Below are 21952 nucleotides of genomic sequence, written 5' to 3' on the forward strand. Positions count from 1 at the left end.
GTTGTTGCTCGGGAGTTTGTTGTTTCTAATTAGATAGAAGAGCAATTCATATTTAAGAAGGTTCTTTGGAGTTCTGACTCCCTTAGGTCTTTCATCAAGATTCTGGACGTAAAGACTGGTATGAACGTCATACCTTTTCATCAAGATTGTGGACGCAAAGACTGGTATGAACGTCATACCCTTTCATCAAGATTCTGGACGCAAAGACTGGCATGAACGTCATACCCCGAGGAGACACTTTGAGCCTTCTCCCTACCCTCTTCCCAAACGTAAATATAAAAAAATAATAGTCTTGATTGAATGATTACTTAAAAATGAAACAAACTGGCTGTAGTTTTTCTTCTATATCTGAATAAAAACCGTTCTGTGCGCCCAGGGTTTTCAACCCAAATTTAAAACTCCACCGGCAATACTCCACGTTGAAAAATAAGATGAAATATCCAAATAGGATCGTCTTTTTTATTATTATTATTATATTTTTAATATGCTTCTATTCAAGACAAATTACCCACCATTTTGCTTCATTGCTATTGACTTTTCATGTATATATTTTTCGATAAATCACCATGACGTGATAGCTTATTGCTAGTGACTGGAATATTTTATAATGACTTAATATACATCTTGTCAGAAGATTGCTAAATAATCTTATCGGTTAGCGAATTATTCAGGATAAAATTATAGTTTTGTGGCATAAAAAAGGGCAAAAATTATTGTGTCATGGCCGGAACTGTTTCATCACTTAGCATGAAGTCAAATTTCTTTTTAGATGCCATTGATTAAATACACTAAACGTAGGCATTCAACTAAATCAAAGGAGGCTTTCTTAGTATTGTCAAAACAAAATGGGGCTAAATTTCCCTTTACACGGACAGCTTACGTACCTAGATTTTTCTGAACGAAGAGTGCCACAGTGTGCCAATAAACCATCAGAAACTTAAATGTATAAGGCTTTTCGACCACTTAAAAGGCATCGACTATCTCTGAGGTCTGCCACCAGCAAAGGTTTCTAAATGGGGTACAGCAAGAAAAACCGGGTATTTAGTTCTGCTTCTCTTCTGCTGCTATTGGTTGCCACTATTCTTTTTAGATGTCTGGTGGCTGCTTACCTGCTTGCGTTGATGTATTGCTTTATAATAAACCACAGATAGCATGTGTTTGGCGAGCTCCTTGCGCTTTTTCTTCCATGCCTTCGCAAAGGTTTCTAAAGGTGCTAAAGCAGGCAAGACCAGGTATTTAGTTCTGCTTCTCTTCTACTACAATTGATTGCCACCATTCTTACTAGATGTCTGGTGGAAAATGTATTTTTCAAAATCTGGAGGGTGGGGGCAAAATGTATTTATCAAAATCTAGGGGGATACAACTTTGTTCCTTATCGATTTTTTCAATGAAAATACCAAAAAGGTATTTTCAATGATAATACCAGAAAAAGTTTGTTTTCCAAAACCTAGGATGGGAGGGGGGGGGGAAAAATATAAAAGGAGCAATTGCGCCTCCCCCAAATTGACATACTTATTTTCAGTCACATCCTGCATCCCCCCATTTGACGCGCCTGTTTTTGTAGTTGCACAGATATTCTCTGAAAATAAAGATTAAAAAGGACACTTGGACAATGTGTGCTATCGAATAGGCTACTTGTTTTTTTGGCTAAATGTTCAAGTCATTTAACAACCATCCCCATACTGAAATAAAAAAATTTCCAGTGACTTTTTTCCCTTTTTAAAGCGGGAGAAACAAATGGGGTCACAGCATTTCGCCATTATGTTTTCTGAAGATTATTTTCTTCCCGTTTTTTGTCATGCTCTATAAAACCGATGAAATGGGCTTTTAATCCTGTTTAAATAGGTCGTATCTCGTAAAGCATAGCATATCGACAAAATTTGACTTCACCATTTGACTTAGCGTGCCAAGATTAAGAGTTTCACCTTAACTCAAATCTAATTTTCGTGTAGCTATCAGGTTTCGGAAGAGAATAACTAATATGAGCACATATCAAAACAAAAACCAGTATTTTTTTTTTTTTTTTTTTATTACTGCAGGGTTCTTTGATTTAGGAAACTCAGCCTGAGTCAATCCAGCTCTAAATGGGCACCTGTAAAAATGTGGGGGGGGGGGGCACGGGAAGCGTCGGATTATTTGCCCCAAAAAACGCATTGCACTCCAGGCCGAAGGCATGGAATCAGGAGATCAGGAGATCTGTATCTGCGCAACGCAGACCATTGGTCAGCCTGCGAAAAACTTTTTTTAGAAGTACAATGCTGAGCTAAACGAGGAGTGATCACTTCTTTCAAATTAACTTAAAATGCAAAAATAATGTCGAAAAACTTACGTAAGCAGAAGACCTAGATTAAGTTAGAACAAAAAACATATAAATAATGCTTAATAGTTTTACACCAAAAAGAAGACGTATCAAACCATGTTTATAATTTTCTTCAGCAGAGCAGAAGCCAGGTTTCAGCAGAGCAGAAGCCAGGTAGCCTTTAGTGAGATCAGCTTTCAGTTCAAGTATTTAAAGGGGAAAAAATCTTTAAAAATTACAGGTAGTTTTTTTTTCTGTTCATTCCATATGTTCCAGCTACACATTCCAAATTATTTTGGGAAGAACAAGCTCAAAACAAAGATTACAAAAAATTAACCAAGTCAAATTTGGCGAGAAGTTCTGGAGCTTGTAGATGAGTATAACAGTGGCGGTTCTCGCCTCCTTTGCGCCAGGGGCAAAATATTGATTAGTAGAAATTTTCAGGCCCAATTTTAACAAAATTTTCCATTTATTTACACCTGACTTTTCTTACTTTAGCCTCTGCAAAATTATTAACTATCTCGTCCCAACTAATTGCTTCCAGTTGTTTGTGTTCTATTCTTATTAATAGTAAATCATTTAGTCGCTCGTGGCCCACGGTGGATCTGACCTTTCATACTAATTTATGTAAGTGCTGACCCCCCCCCCTCCCCAGTACCAAAGAAGTGACGACAACTGTGAAAAAGCTGAAAATGGACGTATATCTGGAGTCAAAAGGATCACGGCAGATATGGTGAAGACAAACCTTCGAGCCTGAATAACTGTTTGGACCGCTCTCCTAGTGATCGTTTAGAATAACGAAACAGTCCCAAAAGATTGGAAAAGGGGCATACTGGTCAAGCTCTTGAAGATGGACGATGTTTGAATCTGTGACAATTGGAGCATCAAATCTCAACCGGGTAGGTCTTGCTCTGGTCTTGTTTTTATTCTTAGATTAATGGTTGAAGGGTCCAGGGAATGGGACAAAAATAAAAATAAAAAGTCCAGAGAGTGGAAAAATAATATATACATGTTTCATTGATTTTTAAAAGGCATTCGAATCTACTGATCAAAAGATTTTATGGAAAATGTTGAATTATTACGGAGTACCTGATAAACTAGTTGAAATGATAATCGCACTCTATAAACTTTTAATTTTTTCTAGAACTTTTAATTTCGACTCGAATGAACCCTCTCACAATATTCTAGGACAATTGGGTTTGTAGGATCACCCATGCAAAAAAAAAAACAAAAAACAAATAAACACGCATCCTTAATCTTTCTTGTGGCAAAAAATACAAAATTCAAATTTTTTGTAGATAGTAACTTGAAAGCTCTACAGTAGGGTCCTCTGATACGTTGAATATGATGATGTGATTTTCATTAAGGTTCTATAGCTTTTAGGGGGTCTTTCCCCCTTTTTTTGAAAATCAGCCAAATGTTTTCAGGCGTGTAACTTTTAATGGGTAGGACGAAACTTGATGAAACTTATATATTTGAAATCAGCATTAAAATCTGATTCTTTTGATGTATCTATTGGTACCAAAATTCTGTTTTCTAAAGTTTCGGCTTGTGTCGATTGTAAAAATACTATAAATTTATTTATAGTATATAATACAATAGTATATAAATATAGTATATAAAAATTATTTATAGTATATAAATACTATAAAAATACTATAAAATCGTCTCATAAATTTATTTTGTACTGGATTAAAGAAAAACTTGTCAAATAGATTAAACTGTTTATTTTTTCATTATTGCCTATCTTTAGTGTCATTTAAGTTATTTACTTATAAATATTTATGATCTATTTAATGACATAAATAGATTGCAGATAGCATTAACCTTGTTTTTCAATTGAATTAATATTATGTCCGGAGGTCTTGACAATTTTTACATGAGCGATGCAACTATCAAAACCATGTATCTACATACAACATCGATTTCAATTTAGGAATAAGCCTCCTTTGACATGACGAGTCAAATAGTGCAGTCAAAATTTTTTGTGTCTGCCAAAATTACTGAGATATGCCTTAGTATCTATTAAAGGATATAAACAAATTTCACCAAGTCAAATCAGGAAAATAACCTCGATCCGACACGGTACAATGACAAAACTTGAACTACAGAAAAGCAATTTATAAAATTCTGTATCTTCATCTGTCTTGCGTTTCAAAAAAAAAAAAAAAATCATCATTTTATATTTTTCTCAAAAACTTGAAAAATACTAATAGTAAGTCTTGGCAGACGGTAGCCATATGAAGCAAAGGAAAAGCTAAAATCAACTCGAAACAGAATCAATACACATGTTTATTGAAATGTAAAACAACTCATTTATACAAAAGGCTAAATACGAACATAAGGTGTATAGAAATTAAACAATGCCAACGTCTTAAAAGACCCAAGAACTGAAAGAGTTCTACAATGACATACCAAAATTTCAAGAAATTTCTGGTGGATAAAGAAAGTCAGGGTTTATGAAAAATTATACATATATTTGTTCTAATAAAAATTGCAGCTCTTGATATAATTTTTGAGTCTAGTTCTCTGAACTTCGGTAAAGATCAGAATGATATTACTTCTCAGGTGTAAATTTGGGTCAAGCTCCCTAATATTTCTAGATACTCCTGGAGCAATGAAAAAATACTCAAAAAGGCATAGACCCCCAATCCAGAGACCAATACCGCACAATGTACTTGTTTCAACCCTTTAAATTTGTCCTACTATCTTTTTTTCTATGAAATTTGCGAGTCGTAATTTTAAGTGGCATATATACTGAACACTACAACTACAAGAGAGCGGAAAAATAAGACATGACACAGCGGAAAATTTTTGAATTCATAAATCTTAAAATTACATTAACCCTCCACAGATTTAAAGTTAGTCAACAGGCATTGAAACCCCCCTCGCACAAACTTAAAATTTGAGAGAAATTCCAGGTTTTTACCATAATCTTTCAGAATATTAACCCTTAATCCTTAGCTCCCAAAATCAATCTAAATTCCCCCCCCCCCTTACCCCCTTGACCAATAAATTGATACCAAATGTAATATCTAAGTTCCAAATTTATTACCGCAAATGAAACTTACACAGCAAAGTTTACATCATATCTGCGAGTTCAATTATTTTCACGAAAATGCAAGGTAGTAGGAAAAGCTAACAAATTTTGATATTTAACCTTCTCTTCAAATAAGTAAGCGATTCTGATTGGCCAAAATAAGAAATTATCATTGGCCAAAAAATGAATAAATATATAAAGAAGAAAATCTAGCTTGAAAAGACAAGAATTCTAGCAAATGTAGAAAGTAGTAGCCAACGACAGAACTTACTGTATAGTTTTAGACACACAAATAATTTTTTGAGAGAGTACAAATGAGTTGCAGCCTTTGATAACTTAAAAAAATGAAAAAATTTCAACAAAAAACAACTTGTTCATATGTGGAACATCTAAAATAAAACTCGTTTTCCAAAAGATATTTCGTACGAAACCAAGAAAGGAAAGGGTATAAGAAATGAAAAATAAAATCAAATAGGTGAGAAAATGAGGGTTTTGTCAAGCAGTAGCAAAATATGAAGACAAAAAACAAGCAAATATTTCGACAAGGACCTCCGCCAATTCGTCCTCAGGGTAAAAAAAAAAAAAAAAAAAAAACCTTTCGAATTGAACTTGACAAGAAGAGAAAAAAAAAAGAAATGTATCTTTTCTCTTCTTGTCAAGTTCACTTCGACAGATTTTTTTTTTTTTTTTTTTTTTTTTTTTACACTGAGGACGACTTGGCGGTGGTCCTTGTCGAAATATTTGCTTGTTTCTCGTCTTTACATTTGGCTACTGCTTGACAAAACCCTCATTTTCTCACCTATTTGATTTTATTTTTCATTTCTTATACCCTTTCCTTTCTTGGTTTCGTACGTCATGTATAGCCTTAGAATGTATTTAAGATATTTCGTGCAGTGAATAATTGATCTTTACTAAGACACACTTCCCCCCTTCCCTACATGAAGGAATGTTTTCATGGGATATATGGAAGTTTCCAGCATTAAAACAAATAATACTAAGGTTTGTATATGTAGAAGGGCACGAGCTAGCTACTAATCTAAATATAAAACACATTTAAAACAAAAATTTGTTCTTGTAGCTTAGCTTTGGGGCAAGTCTTTAATGGGAATTGCAAATTTGAAGTCTTCTGGAAATAGTAGCGAAGCCGACGGAAGCATAAGTCGATAAGCCTGTCGGATAGTAGCCTCAGCAGTACCAGCAACCTCACCAATTTCCTTCTGAGAGCATCGGTTCTCGGATGCCTGAAAAACACCATACACTATAAACACCATAACTTGAAAGAAAATATGGCACTGGAATAAAATTTGTTGGAAAAGAAAATTTATTCTATGTAAAATACGGTAAAAAATGAAGTGCATTCAGCACTTTTTTATTCACAATCTTAGGACCACACCATAGTGAAACCTGTTGAAAAAAAACAAAAAAAAAACAAGATTTACGTATGACATGTTTTTGTCCCTGGTCCTAATTATCAAATAAATATTATTTTCTTATTATATATTATTTCCTCTCCAAACTCACTGTTGGGCGCCCGGGCCCTAATTATCAGCTAAATGTCTACTTGTGCTTTTGTCCCTCTAAGCTTGGTTCTGTTTTTTCCTTCGCTGCCTCTTGAATGAAAACACTAGTTAATTAAGACTGGCAAAAAATTGAGCCATAATTGTGCATTAATACAAGTGCAAACAAAATTTGCCAAGGAAATTTATAGAATAAGTAGATTATGTTTTCCGTAAACTTAAAAAACTTATTTTATAAAAAACATATTTATAGATTATATTATTTTAGCAACGTAACGGCTGTTTAAATATAAAAATTATCTCCAATATAATATTCTTTCTTTGTATGATTAAATTTAATCATATTAAATTTAGGACATTAAATTAAATTTTAAATTAGATTAAATTAAAATTTAGATTAAATTAAAATTAAAATTAGATTAAATTAAATTTAGGACAGCTACATCTTTTTCAGCTTCTCCTTGAAGGTCATCGTCAATTTCAGTCACAGAAGAGGTTCTATTTCCAAAGACGTTTTATAAAGAGGTTTTATTTCCAATTTTCTATTTAAACAATTAGTTATATTTTTATCTTTTATTCTTCTATTTGATATTTCATTTACAAAAGAACAAAGCTTCAGAAGGATCTTGACCGTTTTTCTTTTGTTGCTTTATATAAAAAAAAAAACAATTAAAATAAATGACAATAAAATATTCCAAGAAAGCACAAGAATACTTTTACCTTAATATTACTCTTTTTGAAAAATATGTAAACATTCTCTTAATATAAATTCCCATTTTTTATATTCAAGTTGAGAGTAGCTACATCATTTTCTGCTTGTTCTCAAAGAGCATTGTCAATTCTAGTCGGAGATTGGAATTGGCCAACATGTCTACTTTCAGATTTCTCTTTAATTTGTCAGTTTTCAAGTTTTTTTTTTTTTTTGTTTTTTTTTTATGAACTCTCCTTTGGTTCACCACCAAGATTCAGAATATATCTTTAGCATAATGTTCTGTCTTGTTATATCCAGATTTATAACAGCTTTACCATTTTTTACTTCTTCCTGGATGACATTGTCAATTTCAGTTACGGATTGAAATTTACAGAGCTCTATTTCCAGTTTCTATTTCCAATTTTCTAGTTAAATTATTAGTTTTCTTTTTTCTATCTTCTTTATGGGATTTCCTTTGCGTCACAACAAAAATTCCTAAGGCACCGTAACAATTTTTCTTTTGTCGTTTTATCAAAGAAAAACTGTAAACACAAGAATAGCTTTAGAAGAAAAACATCTTTCTGCTGGATCAGCTACTTCATGCTGCATTTAATTTTGCAATGTGATGTCTATGACAATCTGATGTTTATGTTTATTTCCATGGATTTTTCGTGATTGCACACATCGAATCAACTTCTCATCTTTTATTAGTTAATTTATTTACTTTTTAACCCACGATATATATGAAAATGACACCTGTGGAATAAAACAATGAAAGAAGAGAGAATACACAACAAACGGACTAAAGGATAAGGTGACGAAAAAAGTAGTAAAAAAAACTCAATCTGATTCCTCTCCATGCAGTACGGCCAGCTTCGCTGCTATATCGGTTGCTCCAAACTTACAAATAATTTTATAATTATTATGCCAAGAGGGGACACAAGGTAAAAGTTTACAATATTCAAAATAAAAAGATCCGATTGATTAATATCTTTCTTATTTAAAAGGGGGTAAAGACCAGAAAGGTAGAGGATAGCATGATCACAAAAAATAGAATAAAGCCAGTCCAATGCATGTCGATTATACCTCCCTCGATCAGCAACAATCTCAGGATAGTCAGTTTGAATTTTCTTTCCAGCATCACGACACAATTCACTACCATGCGTTAGAAATTGAATTAGTAACTGCAGGGCCAGATTTCACTGTTATTTTCTACACCCCTCGGTATTGTGCGCTCCTTGGCCCGGGCCAACTAGTCTATGCGTAAATCCCGGCCTGAGTAAGTGTAATACCCAACCACCGAAAAGAAAGAAGGGAGGGCATAGACAAACGGCGTGAACGGGGCCCTTCTATGCAATTCAATAATAAAAGAACTTGGTTATTCCATTCCTCATCACCTTGAGTAAACACGGCCACAATACTTGTCGACCATCAAGCCTTTTTCAATCAAGTCCGTATTTGCCAACAACTTTCGGTCAATACATTTTTTTTTACCAATTTGCATTAGCAAAATCTTTTAAACCATGTTATTATAGAAACATACCAAAATTTAATTTATCATAGAATTTTATTTATCCCAAGACTTGATAAGCCGTGCAAGGAAGCGCGACCTGAGAGCGAGATTTGAAAGCTCAATCCGACAAAATTTTGGATGCTCCATTTTTGCGTGCAAAAATTTGCGTGCAAAATTTTGGATGCTCCTTTTCGAACGCTCCATAGTCTAGTTATAAAAATTAAATCAGTTGATTTTTTTTTCTTCGGCAGTTAATGATAGTAAAAACTAAAAAAGGGGTAGAATATTTAAGTGGTTAAATATTACTAATTTACATTAGTAAAGTTATGCATACTTAAAATTTAATAGTAAAATTATAATGAGAATTGACCCTAAAACAGACCTCATCGAGGTCTCTAGGGACAGAATTGTGAATTAAAATCTGTAGTATTTGTTATGCGTTTTTCTGTTTTTCTTGTCTTAAAAATTTCACTCTCTCTAAAAAAAATAAGCTTTCAACTAAAAGTAAGGAGCAACATTAAAGCTTAATAAACGGAAACTATTCTATATATGAGTGGGTCTGCTCCCTCCTTACCCCTTCCTCTTCACACTTAAGTTTAACTTTTTTCAAATTCTCAAAGAATGACTACTGAAACACAAGGCCTATTTAATCATGATAAGAGGCTATTTTGAAGAACTAAAAACTTTAGCATAACAAGTGAGGGTTAGAGGAGGAGGTAGTCCCCTCATATACAGAATAATTTTTGTTTATTTAATTTTTAATGTTGCTCATTATGTTCAGTTGAAAAAACTTGTTTTTTGGTTTAATTTTTTTAGGGAGATTTTGCCAATCTTGAGGGAATAGCATCCCAATCTCTTTCTATCACCGTACTTGATTAATTTAAGTTTTTTAAGAGGGATAAGTTCTTTTAGAGTTAAATACTAGCTAATAGAAAATGATTTTTGGCAGCTTGAAAAACTTACGTAACTATTTGGCAGTTATACAGTGTTGCAATTTAATGTACATAAGTCAGCTGTTTTGTTCTTTAATTGCCCAGAGGAGGTTTCTATAGTTAAGCTAGGTGATATTAATGTAACACCATCTAATCATATCAATTACCTTGGCTTACTAATTGGTTGTACTCTTCAAGAGGCTCAGAATTTACTTCTTGAACATTTTTTTGGTAATTGACATTAGTAAATCACGATCCTTCTTTCATGAAGAAGTCGCGCACCTTTTATACATCGCTTGCCTTTTTTCCATTGAGGCTAGCAATCCTTTTGTAATCCCAGGTTTAATTGGCAACTTATATCTTTGCTTTGTCTCTTTAAATTCCAAACACTCTGAAAATTCTTGGCCGATCTTTGAACTTTATTAAAATCCCCTGAAGTATTCTTAGGCAGATTAGGCAAATTTTTGCTTAAACCAGTAAAAACAAAAAAAAAATTCTCCCCTTTTTTAGTTTTTAATAGGTTGAGAGCGTTTTTTTTTTATCTAATAACCAGTAAATGTCAATTGAAACCAACCGAGTTTTTACTTATGTACACTTTATATGTCTGTGTTGCAGTAGCGAGACTAGCAACACAGTCATATATGTTGCATTAGCGATTTATTATGGTAGCAAAGCGAAAGTTAACGTTTCATTTTCCCTATTTTTTTTCGATCTGTTTGCAATCTTTTTGTTTATGAGAGGAAATAAATAAACTATAATTTATTATAGTTTTTGTCTAATTTTGTTGGGTAGAAGCAGGGTTTGTGTTATTGCTTGGAAGGGTTGTTGCGACCAGGAGTAGGGCAAATGCAGATTAATAATTTTTCCTTTTTCTTTCTCCTTTTGTTTTTCTTTCTTCTTATATTTTTTAATTGGTAATTCTTATGTTTAAGGGGTTTCTCCAAACAAGCGAAAGCTTACGGAGGGTTCATTTTTTTTGTATTGCTTTTTTTAGAGTTTTCTTTATGAATTTTGTTGTTTATTTTCTCGAATAAAACCCGTTATCAAATCAAATTAATACTAAAGACGTTTAAGTCCTTCCCTCAGGCTATTTTCTGGTTCAATTCTTCAAGTATTGCAAAAGAAAAGCAATTTACATATCAACTAGACACAAGGAGTCTAGCCTTTCTAAATATCAATCACCTCTTTCTAACATTGTTAGAAATGGATGATACATTTGATCACTTATTATCCATTATATTGGTCAATCAATAAGTTACTATCTCATAACTGTTTATCATCAAAAAAAGTTATGTTGGCAATAAAATCTTTTCTTGGCCCATCAAACATTTATAGAAATGGTAAGTAATATGTCTTTCGTTCTCCATACTGTATATTGTAGAAAAGAAATACTTTGGATAGAGACCAAATAGAATGCCTCTCCATTTACGAGAGGAGAAATTTCTTTGCACTCAAGAAAATGAGAAAGGTGTATTCAACAGTAATCAAAATCAGGGGTAATATATGATATGGCGATAAAAATAAAAAGAGATCAATCTAGATTTAGATTGTATGAAGCTAAGAGAGGAAAGGAAAAAATAAATGGCAAATAAAACCAAAAAAGGGTGAGAAAACGAGAATTTTGTCAGCCAGTGGTAAAATATGAAGACGAAAAATCAGAAAATATTCCGAAAAGGACCTCCGCCAAGTCGTCCTCAGTGCTAAGAAAAAAAAAAAAAAAAAAAAAAAAAAAAAAAAAAAAAAAAAACTAGCTGACAAAATCCTCGTTTTCTCACTTTTTTTTTGTTTTATTTATTATTTACTTTCCTCTCTTAGCTTCATACGTCATGTACAGCCAGTGTGGTCTTAGAAAGTATTTAAGATTTAGATTGATCTAATTTATCAAAATACAAATTTTCATCTCCTATTTGTTGTAGCATCATATAAGAAGAAAGAAAAGTAAACATTGAGGGAGTTTTTGAAGAAAATAAAATATCTACAAGATATTAAATGTTTTAAACACTAATTTTCCCAATTTTCAACCAAAAATCTTCCCATAAAAAAATCAAAAACGTAGAAGCAGGTATCCCCTGCAAATGGTAGCCACAAAAAGGGGCTATTTTATTAAAAAAAAAAAAAATGTGAATTACTTTCGTAGGAGCACAGGTCTGTCCCCCAAAAAAATTTGGGCCATTCCACTTATTAATTTAGTATCAATGGTTCAATTTAGTATTTTAATTTAGTATCTTATTTCAGTCACCGTACAGCCACTGATAGTCCTGCCACTAGTAGTGTCTGACCACGGCACATGGGCACCCATATGGGGGGGGGCAGGGGGGCTCCCCCCCCTGGCTGAATGATGCTGCCTTATTTTTATATTTTTGTTCTGAGATTTCTATTATATAGCCTTAAAAGTACCAATTAGACCCATGCCACGACATAGGGTCTTTTGTGCAATAAGCTGCCGAGGTTGGATGAATTGAAGCCAGTAATGGCTAACAAAATCATACAGAAGGGAGAAATTAGTCTCCCCGGACATACGAAGAGCCGACAGTGGCGTAAGATAAGATCCTTTAAGGAGCAACTCGAAGTGAGAGAAAGAAGTTCTTTTGCTAGTAGCGGTTCTGAAAATCAGATACCGCTTGTCGGTCATGGTTGCAAGGGGGGGGGTGATTCCCCTCCCTTTTGAGGGGTGGTTCTTGCCTGCCAAAGTCGGTCTGAAGCTGGTTGGTGGGGTTCTCGAGAAAGGGAAAAACAACGGTTTGCCCGGTTGTTGTTAGTGTTATATTTTATTTTAGGGTGGAGTGAGTGCGTGTGTAAAGACAATGGACCCTAATGGCCACAGCCTCAACTTCAGGTTTATACTCCTGCAATAACAAGAATATTAATACTAACAATAGTAATAAAGATAAGCGTATTTATTTTATTTTAGGGTGGAGTGAGTGCGTGTGTAAAGACAATGGACCCTAACGGCCACAGCCTCAACTTCAGGTTTATACTCCTGCAATAACAAGAATATTTTTACTAGCTACAATTGGAATTGACTATGCCTTCCTTTCTCCCAGCATGAAAAAAAAAATCAAATTTTCATTTTCAAATTAGTATTTCAGAATTAGATAAAGAAAATGTTACAACAAAGATATAAAAACGAAAAGAAAAGAAATAACGAAAATATAAGTGTTTTTAAAGTTTTGAAAAGTGAAACCCACAACTTCTATAACCTCTCCCCCCAAAATGACTTTAAATTAATTTTTTTTTAACTAAGCCATACCAAAAAAAAAAAAAAAAAAAATTACAAATTTTAGGATTTGTGTTTGGAGTAGCACCGTATGAAATGTTTACATACCAAAAATTAGAGTTATCTTGCTCCAAGAAATGACAAAAAAACATGTTCATTTAAGTGCACATCAAAACCAGAGTAAGAGGAGACGGAGAAGTAGAGAGAGAAAGAGAGAGAGAGAAAGAGAGAGAAAGAGAGAGAGAGAGAGAAAGAGAGAGAGAGAAAGAGAGAGAGAGAGAAAAACGAGAGGTCCCGACGAGGGACCCCCATCTATTAAGAATACTCTACTTCTAATTGCCCGCGACCCTTCTCGTCACTGCGTCATTGATGCAGGATGGCTGCTGCACAGATACCATGGCAAGTAGAGCTATCTTATGGGGTTATAGTTGACAGCTATGTGGCTTACTTAAAGCAGCATTTAAAAAAAAACAGATGTAGTCTTTGAGGCATATAGCTGTGAACTTTCGACCAAAGACTGTGCTTATCGAAAAAGAACAAAAGAAGTCTCAAGACGTGAGAATCACTTCACACATCCTATGCCCCTTTCTGTTAAAAAGGAAGAATTTCTTACCAACAAATCGAACAAGCAGAAGTTCATCATGCAACTTGTGCTAGGGCTTGAAAAGAAGGGAATTAAAGCTCATCACGCTACCGACGATTTTGACCTTTTTTATCGTAAAGACATTTGTTTCTATTGTAACCATGACGGAAGTTTCGATTGTCGGTTGTGATACAGATTTGTTGGTCTCTTATTGCTCAGAAGAAAGTCCTGATTGCCTTTTCTACCAATTTGAAAGCAACCCTGTCAAGTTGGAAGCATTTCAGCATTCTAAAAGTAAAGCAGAACCTTGGTCACACTGCCGCTGACATTGTGTTCTTGCATATCTCCCTTGACTGTGATGCTTCATCACGACTGTACGGTTTCGGAAAGCCGGTCAGAATCGCAGTTACAAAAAGCAACAAGTGTTTTCACGAAGCTGCTTCAGTTTCCAATGAAAAATGATGAACTGTCAAAAGATGAATTGGTAGAAGGCAGAGAACAGGCACTGCTTAATCTTTATAAGGTTAGAAATGGTGAAACGCTCTTTTCCACACAGGCTTTTCGCCGGAAAACTGTCAATATCGATATTCCTTGTCAACCCCGAACGACTTCCACCCACGTCCATGATATTCGGTATCACGAATTCTATCATGTCTTCTTTCAGATAACTAAGTGGAATAGGAATCCTTCCAGTCTGAACGCTACCGCTTGAGCTTGGTATCTTCAAGATGGTGAACTCGTCCCAGCCATGATAGATACGATACCTGTACCAGAGCAGCTGCTTAGTGTCATCAAGGGACGTGGAAGTCCGGTTGTCAAACAGCAAAAAGTTCGCGTTCAAGGTCTTGGCTGCGATGCCCACCTGCCTCCTTAGAATGTTTAGGCGAGAACTGCACGGACCTAGTTGAGGACTAGCAGAACCAAGACGAGTGGAAAGCTCAAAGATACTAATAGCGTAAAATCAAAGCAAAGCAACCAATACTGTGGTTTTAATCAAGCCTAACCCCAATCACAGTCAAATTTGTTTCTTACGTTTTATACGTTTTTTATAAGCGCTTACCAGTCATATTCGAAATACAGTTTTTTAGAAAAAACATTATTTCTGAGCTCTGGGTGACCGACACAAGGTAAATCAAACCGCTACTATTTGCAAAGAACTAGGGGGGGGGGGTCTTTTGGTTGAAATTATATTTCCTGCGTTTTCCTGCTTGAACTTAATCTCTTTGTCTCATATTTAAAGTTTAGTAGGAAATGATTCCTTTTTTTCAAAAAAAAAAAAATGGATTTTTGAACAATTTTGGGCTCCCTAAGAAATTATGACTAAGCGAAATTGAGGTCACAAGGTGCAAACTTACGAAAAAAAAAATGTTTTTGCACTTTTGGCACAGTTTTGGGCTGCCTAAGAAGTTCTTACTACGTGAAATTGAGGTCACAAGGTGAAAACTTGCGAAAAAAAGATGTTTTTGCATTTTTAGCACAGTTTTGGGCTGCCTAAGAAGTTCTAACTACGTGAAATTGAAGTCACAAGGTGCAAACTTGCGAAAACAGATGTTTTTGCATTTTTGGCACAGTTTTGGGCTGTCTAAGAAGTTCTGACTATGTGAAATTGAGGTCACAAGGTACAAACTTGCGAAAAAAAAAATCTTTTTGGCATTTTTGGCACAGTTTTGGGCTGCCTAAGAAGTTCTTACTACGTGAAATTGAGGTCACAAGGTGCAAACTTGCGAAAAAAAGATGTTTTTGCCTTTTTAGCACAGTTTTGGACTGTCTAAGATGTTCTGATTACCTGAAATTGAAGTCACAAGGTGCAAACTTGCGAAAAAAAATGTTTTTGCACTTTTGGCACAGTTTTGGGCTGCCTAAGAAGTTCTGACTACGTGAACTTGAAGTCGAAAGGTCTTTCGTGCTTAAAGTTTTGTAATTGATTTACAAATGAATTTAAGTGATTTAAGGTACCAAATGAAATTCCCAAAAATTATGAAGGAAATAAAACTTTCAGGATTTTTTCCCGTGAAATTCGGCTTTTATGTATTTTTCTTGACAAAACTAAGTCTAAATCCATTTTAAAGTCGATATTTGTTCTCTGCAGGTCGAAGTACGTAGTTAACGACATTTCAAAACGCACTCAAAGCCAACTATTAATTATGTACTTAAGGCCTCTAAGGTTGATGTGCCCAATGCATTTTAGTATGTTATTTTTTTATTTTTTTATGGTTTTACTGTTTCGGCGTAAAATCACAATCTAGATATCAGTCTCCATAGCTAAAATTCAGTTCTATCCATCTGCCAAATTCAATTTTTTCAATTTGGTGTACATGGCTTTTTAGATTGAAAATAAGTTAAGAATTGGCTGAAAATAATCAAAAAAAGGACAACTTTCCCATTTTTAAGGAAGTTTAGGTCTTTCCAAAAGAAATATTCTAAGTGATATCATAATTATAGCTCGGTGAATGGATAGAACTTCCACTAATCAATCCAATGATACAAGTACCTTGCCCTTTCGATGTAATTTACAGCTTCAGGCTCGTCAGAAAATCACTTGTTTCAGAAGATACCTTATCGCTTGATACCACAGTATAAAAATTAAGCAGTAGCAAAAATCTGGTTCAGAAATGAAACACATTACAGCGCGAGGAAAGGGAAGCTACCAAAACGTCAGAGCAATAGCGTCAATAGCTTCAGAGCAATAGGTTTCCCATACCTCATCGTAATGCGCTAAAAATTCGTCATTACGCGTGCGCAAAGGCGTAGTTACGAAGAAAGGTGTGCGACTGATGTGTCCCGAAAATCTTCAATGGAGAGTGTAGTTTTCGCTACTGTTTAATATTTATACCATACTTCATACCCTAAGGCTGACTTTGGGACACTTCCCTGTTTCGAATTTAATTTTCAGAGGTAAAAACAATATTTGTAAATTTTCATTTATGGAATAGTGTGGTGGCACTAGTAGCGTCAATAGCCAAATGTGTTTTTTTTTTCTTTACCAGCGATTTTGTTTTCTCTACCTCCCCCAAGTATAAGCTTCTTTTTTTACAGGAGGCAGCAAACAATTTTTGTTGTAGTTATATATTTGTTAAAACTTCCTATTATATCTAAAAACAATCCTATAATCTCTTAGCTTTGTTTATCAATAAATTATTTATCTATCTGTTTATTTCTATTCAGTTTTAAATACCCGTCCAAATGGCAAAAAACTTCACAATCCATTCGAAATATATTTATTTAGCCATACCACAATCTCTATAGAAAATTCATACAGAGCCTAATCAACTGCAATTCGCTCGTACTCTTGAATCACTTCAACATTCTTCCAAGTCAGAAATCGCTCACTGAAGAAAAGATAATCGCTTTTAAAACGGTTCGTTTCAAATTATTCGATATTCAGCCAGTCAGATTTTATGACTCGTTTTCTCTACAAAGAAAGAAAAAAGAAAGCGAAAGAATGCCTTCAAATATTTGTCAATGAGCAAAAGAAAGACATAGAACTTAGTTTTGGGTAGAACATTGAAAATATTTCTAAGTGTAACCAAACGAGTTTTTCTATTGACAGCTTTGACAGCTTTTTTTATTGACGTCTTATTGACATGAGACGAATTTCTTTGAGAAAGCTATAAAAGGAAAAAAATAATAACATGACGCAATGAAAGAAAAATTATAAAAATAAAATAAATGATATGAAATAAATAAATAGTACAGTGTCAAAATAAAATGACAAAATTAAAAATGAAATTACCTGAGAGGCCATGTAGATAGCAGCTGCAGCGACAGAGATTGGTGATCGTCCTGGCACAATATCTAAATCCACAGCTTTGTTCGCAATATGATGAGCAGCCTTTTGAACCGAGTTGGGCAAAGCTGAAAGGAAAATATTACAGGAAATTATATTTGCTCTTTATGTGGTATGGAGGAAGAAAATTTGCTCTAATTTTTGACGGTGTGCCAGGGGCTTTCAGGTTTGAGATTGAAGTATTTAGGTGATGGGGAAGTTTTTTTCCTGGGATCCTTAAATCTTCATCCTGGGAGACGATTACAGCAATGACTGGATTTATAAAAGAGGGTTTAAAAAGATGTAAATAATGGGTTTAAGGGTTTTTGTTTGTTGTTAGTAGTTATACCATTTATTTTAGTGTATGCTGGCTGTTGTCTTATATAATCACTTGAATGTTTGTGTATGGCCTAGCGGCTGAATAAATTATCTATCTATCTATCTATTCATAAAAAAAAAATTGACAAATCCTGGTGACTATTTTATACTACTTAGTGGAAGAGCGAAAGGAGAGTGTAAAGTGGAAGGTTGCAAATAGGAAGGTATATATATATATATATATATATATATATATATATATATATATATATATATATATATATATATATATATATATATATATATATATATATATATATATATATATATATATATATATACATATATGTATATATATGTATATATATATATATATATATATATATATATATATATATATATATATATATATATATATATATAAAAGAATTGTGAATAGTTAGATATCAATAGGTAGTTGACTAAAATGCGCACCACGTTTAAATTGTGTTTTAAGTATGTATATCAAATACATTCGTTAAAATCGAAAAATTTATTTTCCCCTTTTTAGTCTATTTTTAAAACGTGGTTTTGAAAAGTTTTTTTTTATAAAGTATTTATTTATTGTTCAGAAGCTTGATAAACTCGTTTCATTTTTCTATTTTCGGAAAAACAACTTGGAAATAATTCACTTAATATTAAGAATGGATGTTTGCTTTTGTAAATTAGTAATCTGAGCCTTAATGGAATAAAGCAAATAAATAGTAGGCATGATGTTTTCAGAACATGTCACAATTGATTTTGAACCAAGGGAATGAGCAGGGAATCTTTTGTTTGAGAAACATTTTAGGCTTTTATATGCAAATAGCTTTAATTGTGAAGAATTTTTGTCTATATTTTTCGCTTTCTGTAAAGCTTTTGGCTCTTTTTCCTTGATGCTAGACAATCATGTAAGGGCGTATCCTCCCTCAAGCGCGCGTTGTACTGATATCAATAAAGAATTTTCGTTTTTTCATTGAATGCTAGCAGCAGAGCCTGTCGGCCAACAGGTATAAAAAACTGTAGCACGTAGTCGTGAGGACCAGAGGGGCAAAATCCCCCTCCCCCGACACAATGTTCGAAGTCACCTTACACCCCCCCCCATAATAATAAAATACTGAGTTTCCATTCGATCCCCCCAACACAAAGACGAATACGGGGGGAGGGGCAAGTATATGTGGCCTCCCCAGAACGTCGAAAGCTGCAAAAATTACAGGGACAGATGGATGGAACGTCAATGGGAGAGCCCGAATTTCGTTGTTGCCCCCTCCCTAATAAGAACATAAAATTCTGTATCCACCCCTGTCATGCCGTATTAAACCTTCTGAATTTATAATTATAAATAATCACTTGGCTTTAGGCTTCAGATAGGCGTTCTAGAGCGTCACACGATTGTTTTCAAAGTTGGAGTTTAGTTATTGGCAAGGAGTTTCTGACATAGAAAATTATATAGGTATATTTTTGTCTCTGTTTAACTGAATTATTTTGTTTTTATTCTCTTTCAACTTTTTTTGTTTGGCGAACCTTGACAGTAAGTTTCTAATATAAAAGCTATCTTTATCTGCTGTAGAACTAGTTGCAGAAAATCCTCACTACACCCTACCTGTGACACTGAAACTGCGTTAAATGAGTGCGATCGTTCAAATCACATTGCTTAGCAATGTTTTTCACTTGAATTATAATGACGGTGATAAATGCAAATACTGGAACAGAAAATACATTCCATCTTGTATTATTAATCTATGTTCTATGTTCTATATTAATCTATGTTTAAGGTAGAGGCACCTTAAAACATTGCTACATTAAAAAATACATTATTCTAAAATTGTAGAGTAACATAGAATCAGGAGCATTCCCAAGGGGAACACATCAAGCATAACATTTAAATGCCAAACTCAGCTGATTCTCCAATTAATATAGCCCTACAACTTCAAAAAACGAGTTCTAGACCTATAACCATAATCTATTAAACGAATATATAACAAAAATTGCAGGCGTTCAGCGAAGCGAAACTTAATTTATTCAAGAAAAGTTTCGCTAAAGAATGGCTGAATTCAATAAATCTTTCATAATTGTTTTGCAACTTTTAATTATTGAACTTCTATGGAATAAAAGGGGCAGGGAGCCAGATTAATTTTAACTCATTAGATTATAATTAACTCATTAGACTCATAATTCATAATTAATTCATTAATTCATAATTCATAATAATTCATTAATTCATAATTAACTCATTAAGACTCATTAACTCATAATTAACTCATTAGATTAATTTCAAATAGAAATGAAATAGCTTATATTACACTTAGAAAGCAAGTTTTGACCTTTGGGCAACAGGCGAGAGGGGTTATTGAATTTGATTAGGTCTCAATATAATGCAGCTTAAACACACGTAGGCTATCATATGTATAAAAAAAAAAAAAAAAAAAACAAACAAACAAACTAGAAATCTATCTATCAATTCTTATCTCATCTACTCTTTTTTTCTTTTTAAGGCTATCAGCTTCGGTGGCCGGTGTTTAACCCCCCTGAGGAAAATACCCCTGAAAAATACCCCCGTGGAAAATACCCCCCCCCCCGGAAAATACCCTCCCCCCCAGTAGAAAATAAGGCTTTCCAAATTTAATAATTTTATTTGAGTTTTTTCCGCATGGGAAAGGAATTTTGGTACTTGTGTATTATACGCCATTCACTCAAGTTTGCGCTGCGTGAAACTCGAGAACAAACTGGTTTCTTCGTTAGATTCTTTCAGCTTAGCGCGAGACAAGACAAAAACAAGTGACAGAATAGATGAGGAATATGTAATTTGGGCTATATTTTTGCACATAAGGGGGGAGAGGTAAAGTATTTGGACAGTTTGAAGTCAGACAACAATTCTTACTTCATAGTATGCTCTTGGGGAGAAGGCAACTCCTTTCAAATACGTAATAATTTCTGTTCGTTTTAAGTTTTGATGGTGCTCCTTACTTTCAGTTCAAAAAACTGTTTTGTAATCTAATTTCTGATGTTTTTAAATAAAACCAGGAGATACGACTCTCTCTCCATGAAAAATTTCGGTACTTGTGTATTATACGACACTCAGTCACGTTTACGATGTGTAAAACTCGAGAACAAACCGGTTTCTTCGTTACTTTTGAAACACATTTGGGCTATACATTTGCATATTAGGGGGGGGGGGTTAAATTATAGCGGGTCTGCACGCAAAATGTATTAGGTACAGTTATTCTGCATACTGTGAACTAAGAATTGTTCTCTGACTTCAAACTGTCCAAACACTTTACCCCTTCCCCCCCCCCTTACGTGCCAATATATAGCCCAAATTTTATATTTACCATCTATTTTGTCACTCGTCTTTGTCTTGTCTCACGCTAAGCTGAAAGAAACTAACAAAGAAACCGGTTTGTTCTCGAGTTGAACACAGCGTAAACGTGAGTGAGTGGCGTATAATACAGTAGTACCAAAATTCCTTCCTCCTACGGAAAATAAAAAAAAGCTCAAATAAAGTGTTTTAAATTTGGAAAACCTTATTTTCGACGGGGGTATTTGACGGGGTATTTATACGGGGGGGGGGGGGGTAATTTATGGGGTTATTTTCCGCGGTGGGGGAGTATTTTCCACGGGGAGGGGGGTATTTTCCGGGGAGGGGTCAATGCTTAGAACCATCAGCTTCAGGTTTTGAGTCTGTTGTGCAACATTACCAAAAATAATTCATATAAAGAAATATGTCAAAGAAAAGCAACGATTGATACAAAAATAGCATTTTAAAATCAGATATCTGAATCTGTTTACTGTCAACTCTCTTTCGTCACTAGATCGATTAAAAAACAAGAAGAAAATCTTAAGGGAAAGCTTTTTTCTAATCTAATGACCTATCCAAATTTTCTTTCCAAAAAATTCAAAAGTACACACACAGGATTTTTTCGGGGTGGGGGGGGGGGGAACGCAATAATAAAAGGAACATGATATGTTTGATAATTTGAGCAAGAAGTTCTAAAAATTCGGGCAATTTAAGGATTTCGGGGAGTCCAGGCTCTGAGGCTCCCCTACATATATCCCCA

At 34.1% G+C, this 21952-nt stretch overlaps 1 protein-coding gene across 3 annotated transcripts in view; it reads right to left on the reverse strand.

The window, feature by feature from the left end:
• Positions 1-6118: 6118 nt before the first annotated feature.
• TfIIB (transcription factor IIB) overlaps positions 6119-21952 on the reverse strand; it is a 133979-nt gene continuing 118145 nt past the window's right edge. For all 3 annotated transcript variants that reach the window (XM_089102781.1, XM_089102783.1, XM_089102782.1), the window contains exons 8-9: positions 17526-17647; positions 6119-6580 (exon numbers count right to left, since the gene is read on the reverse strand). In XM_089102781.1, the coding sequence (XP_088958907.1) occupies positions 6419-6580; positions 17526-17647 (284 nt within the window). In that variant the 3' untranslated portion in view covers positions 6119-6418. The remainder of the gene's footprint in view (positions 6581-17525; positions 17648-21952) is intronic.

Source organism: Artemia sp. Qi Xiang Cuo, chromosome 16 (assembly GCF_049724085.1).
Source record: "Artemia sp. Qi Xiang Cuo chromosome 16, ASM4972408v1, whole genome shotgun sequence".
NCBI classification, from domain to species: domain Eukaryota; kingdom Metazoa; phylum Arthropoda; class Branchiopoda; order Anostraca; family Artemiidae; genus Artemia; species Artemia sp. Qi Xiang Cuo.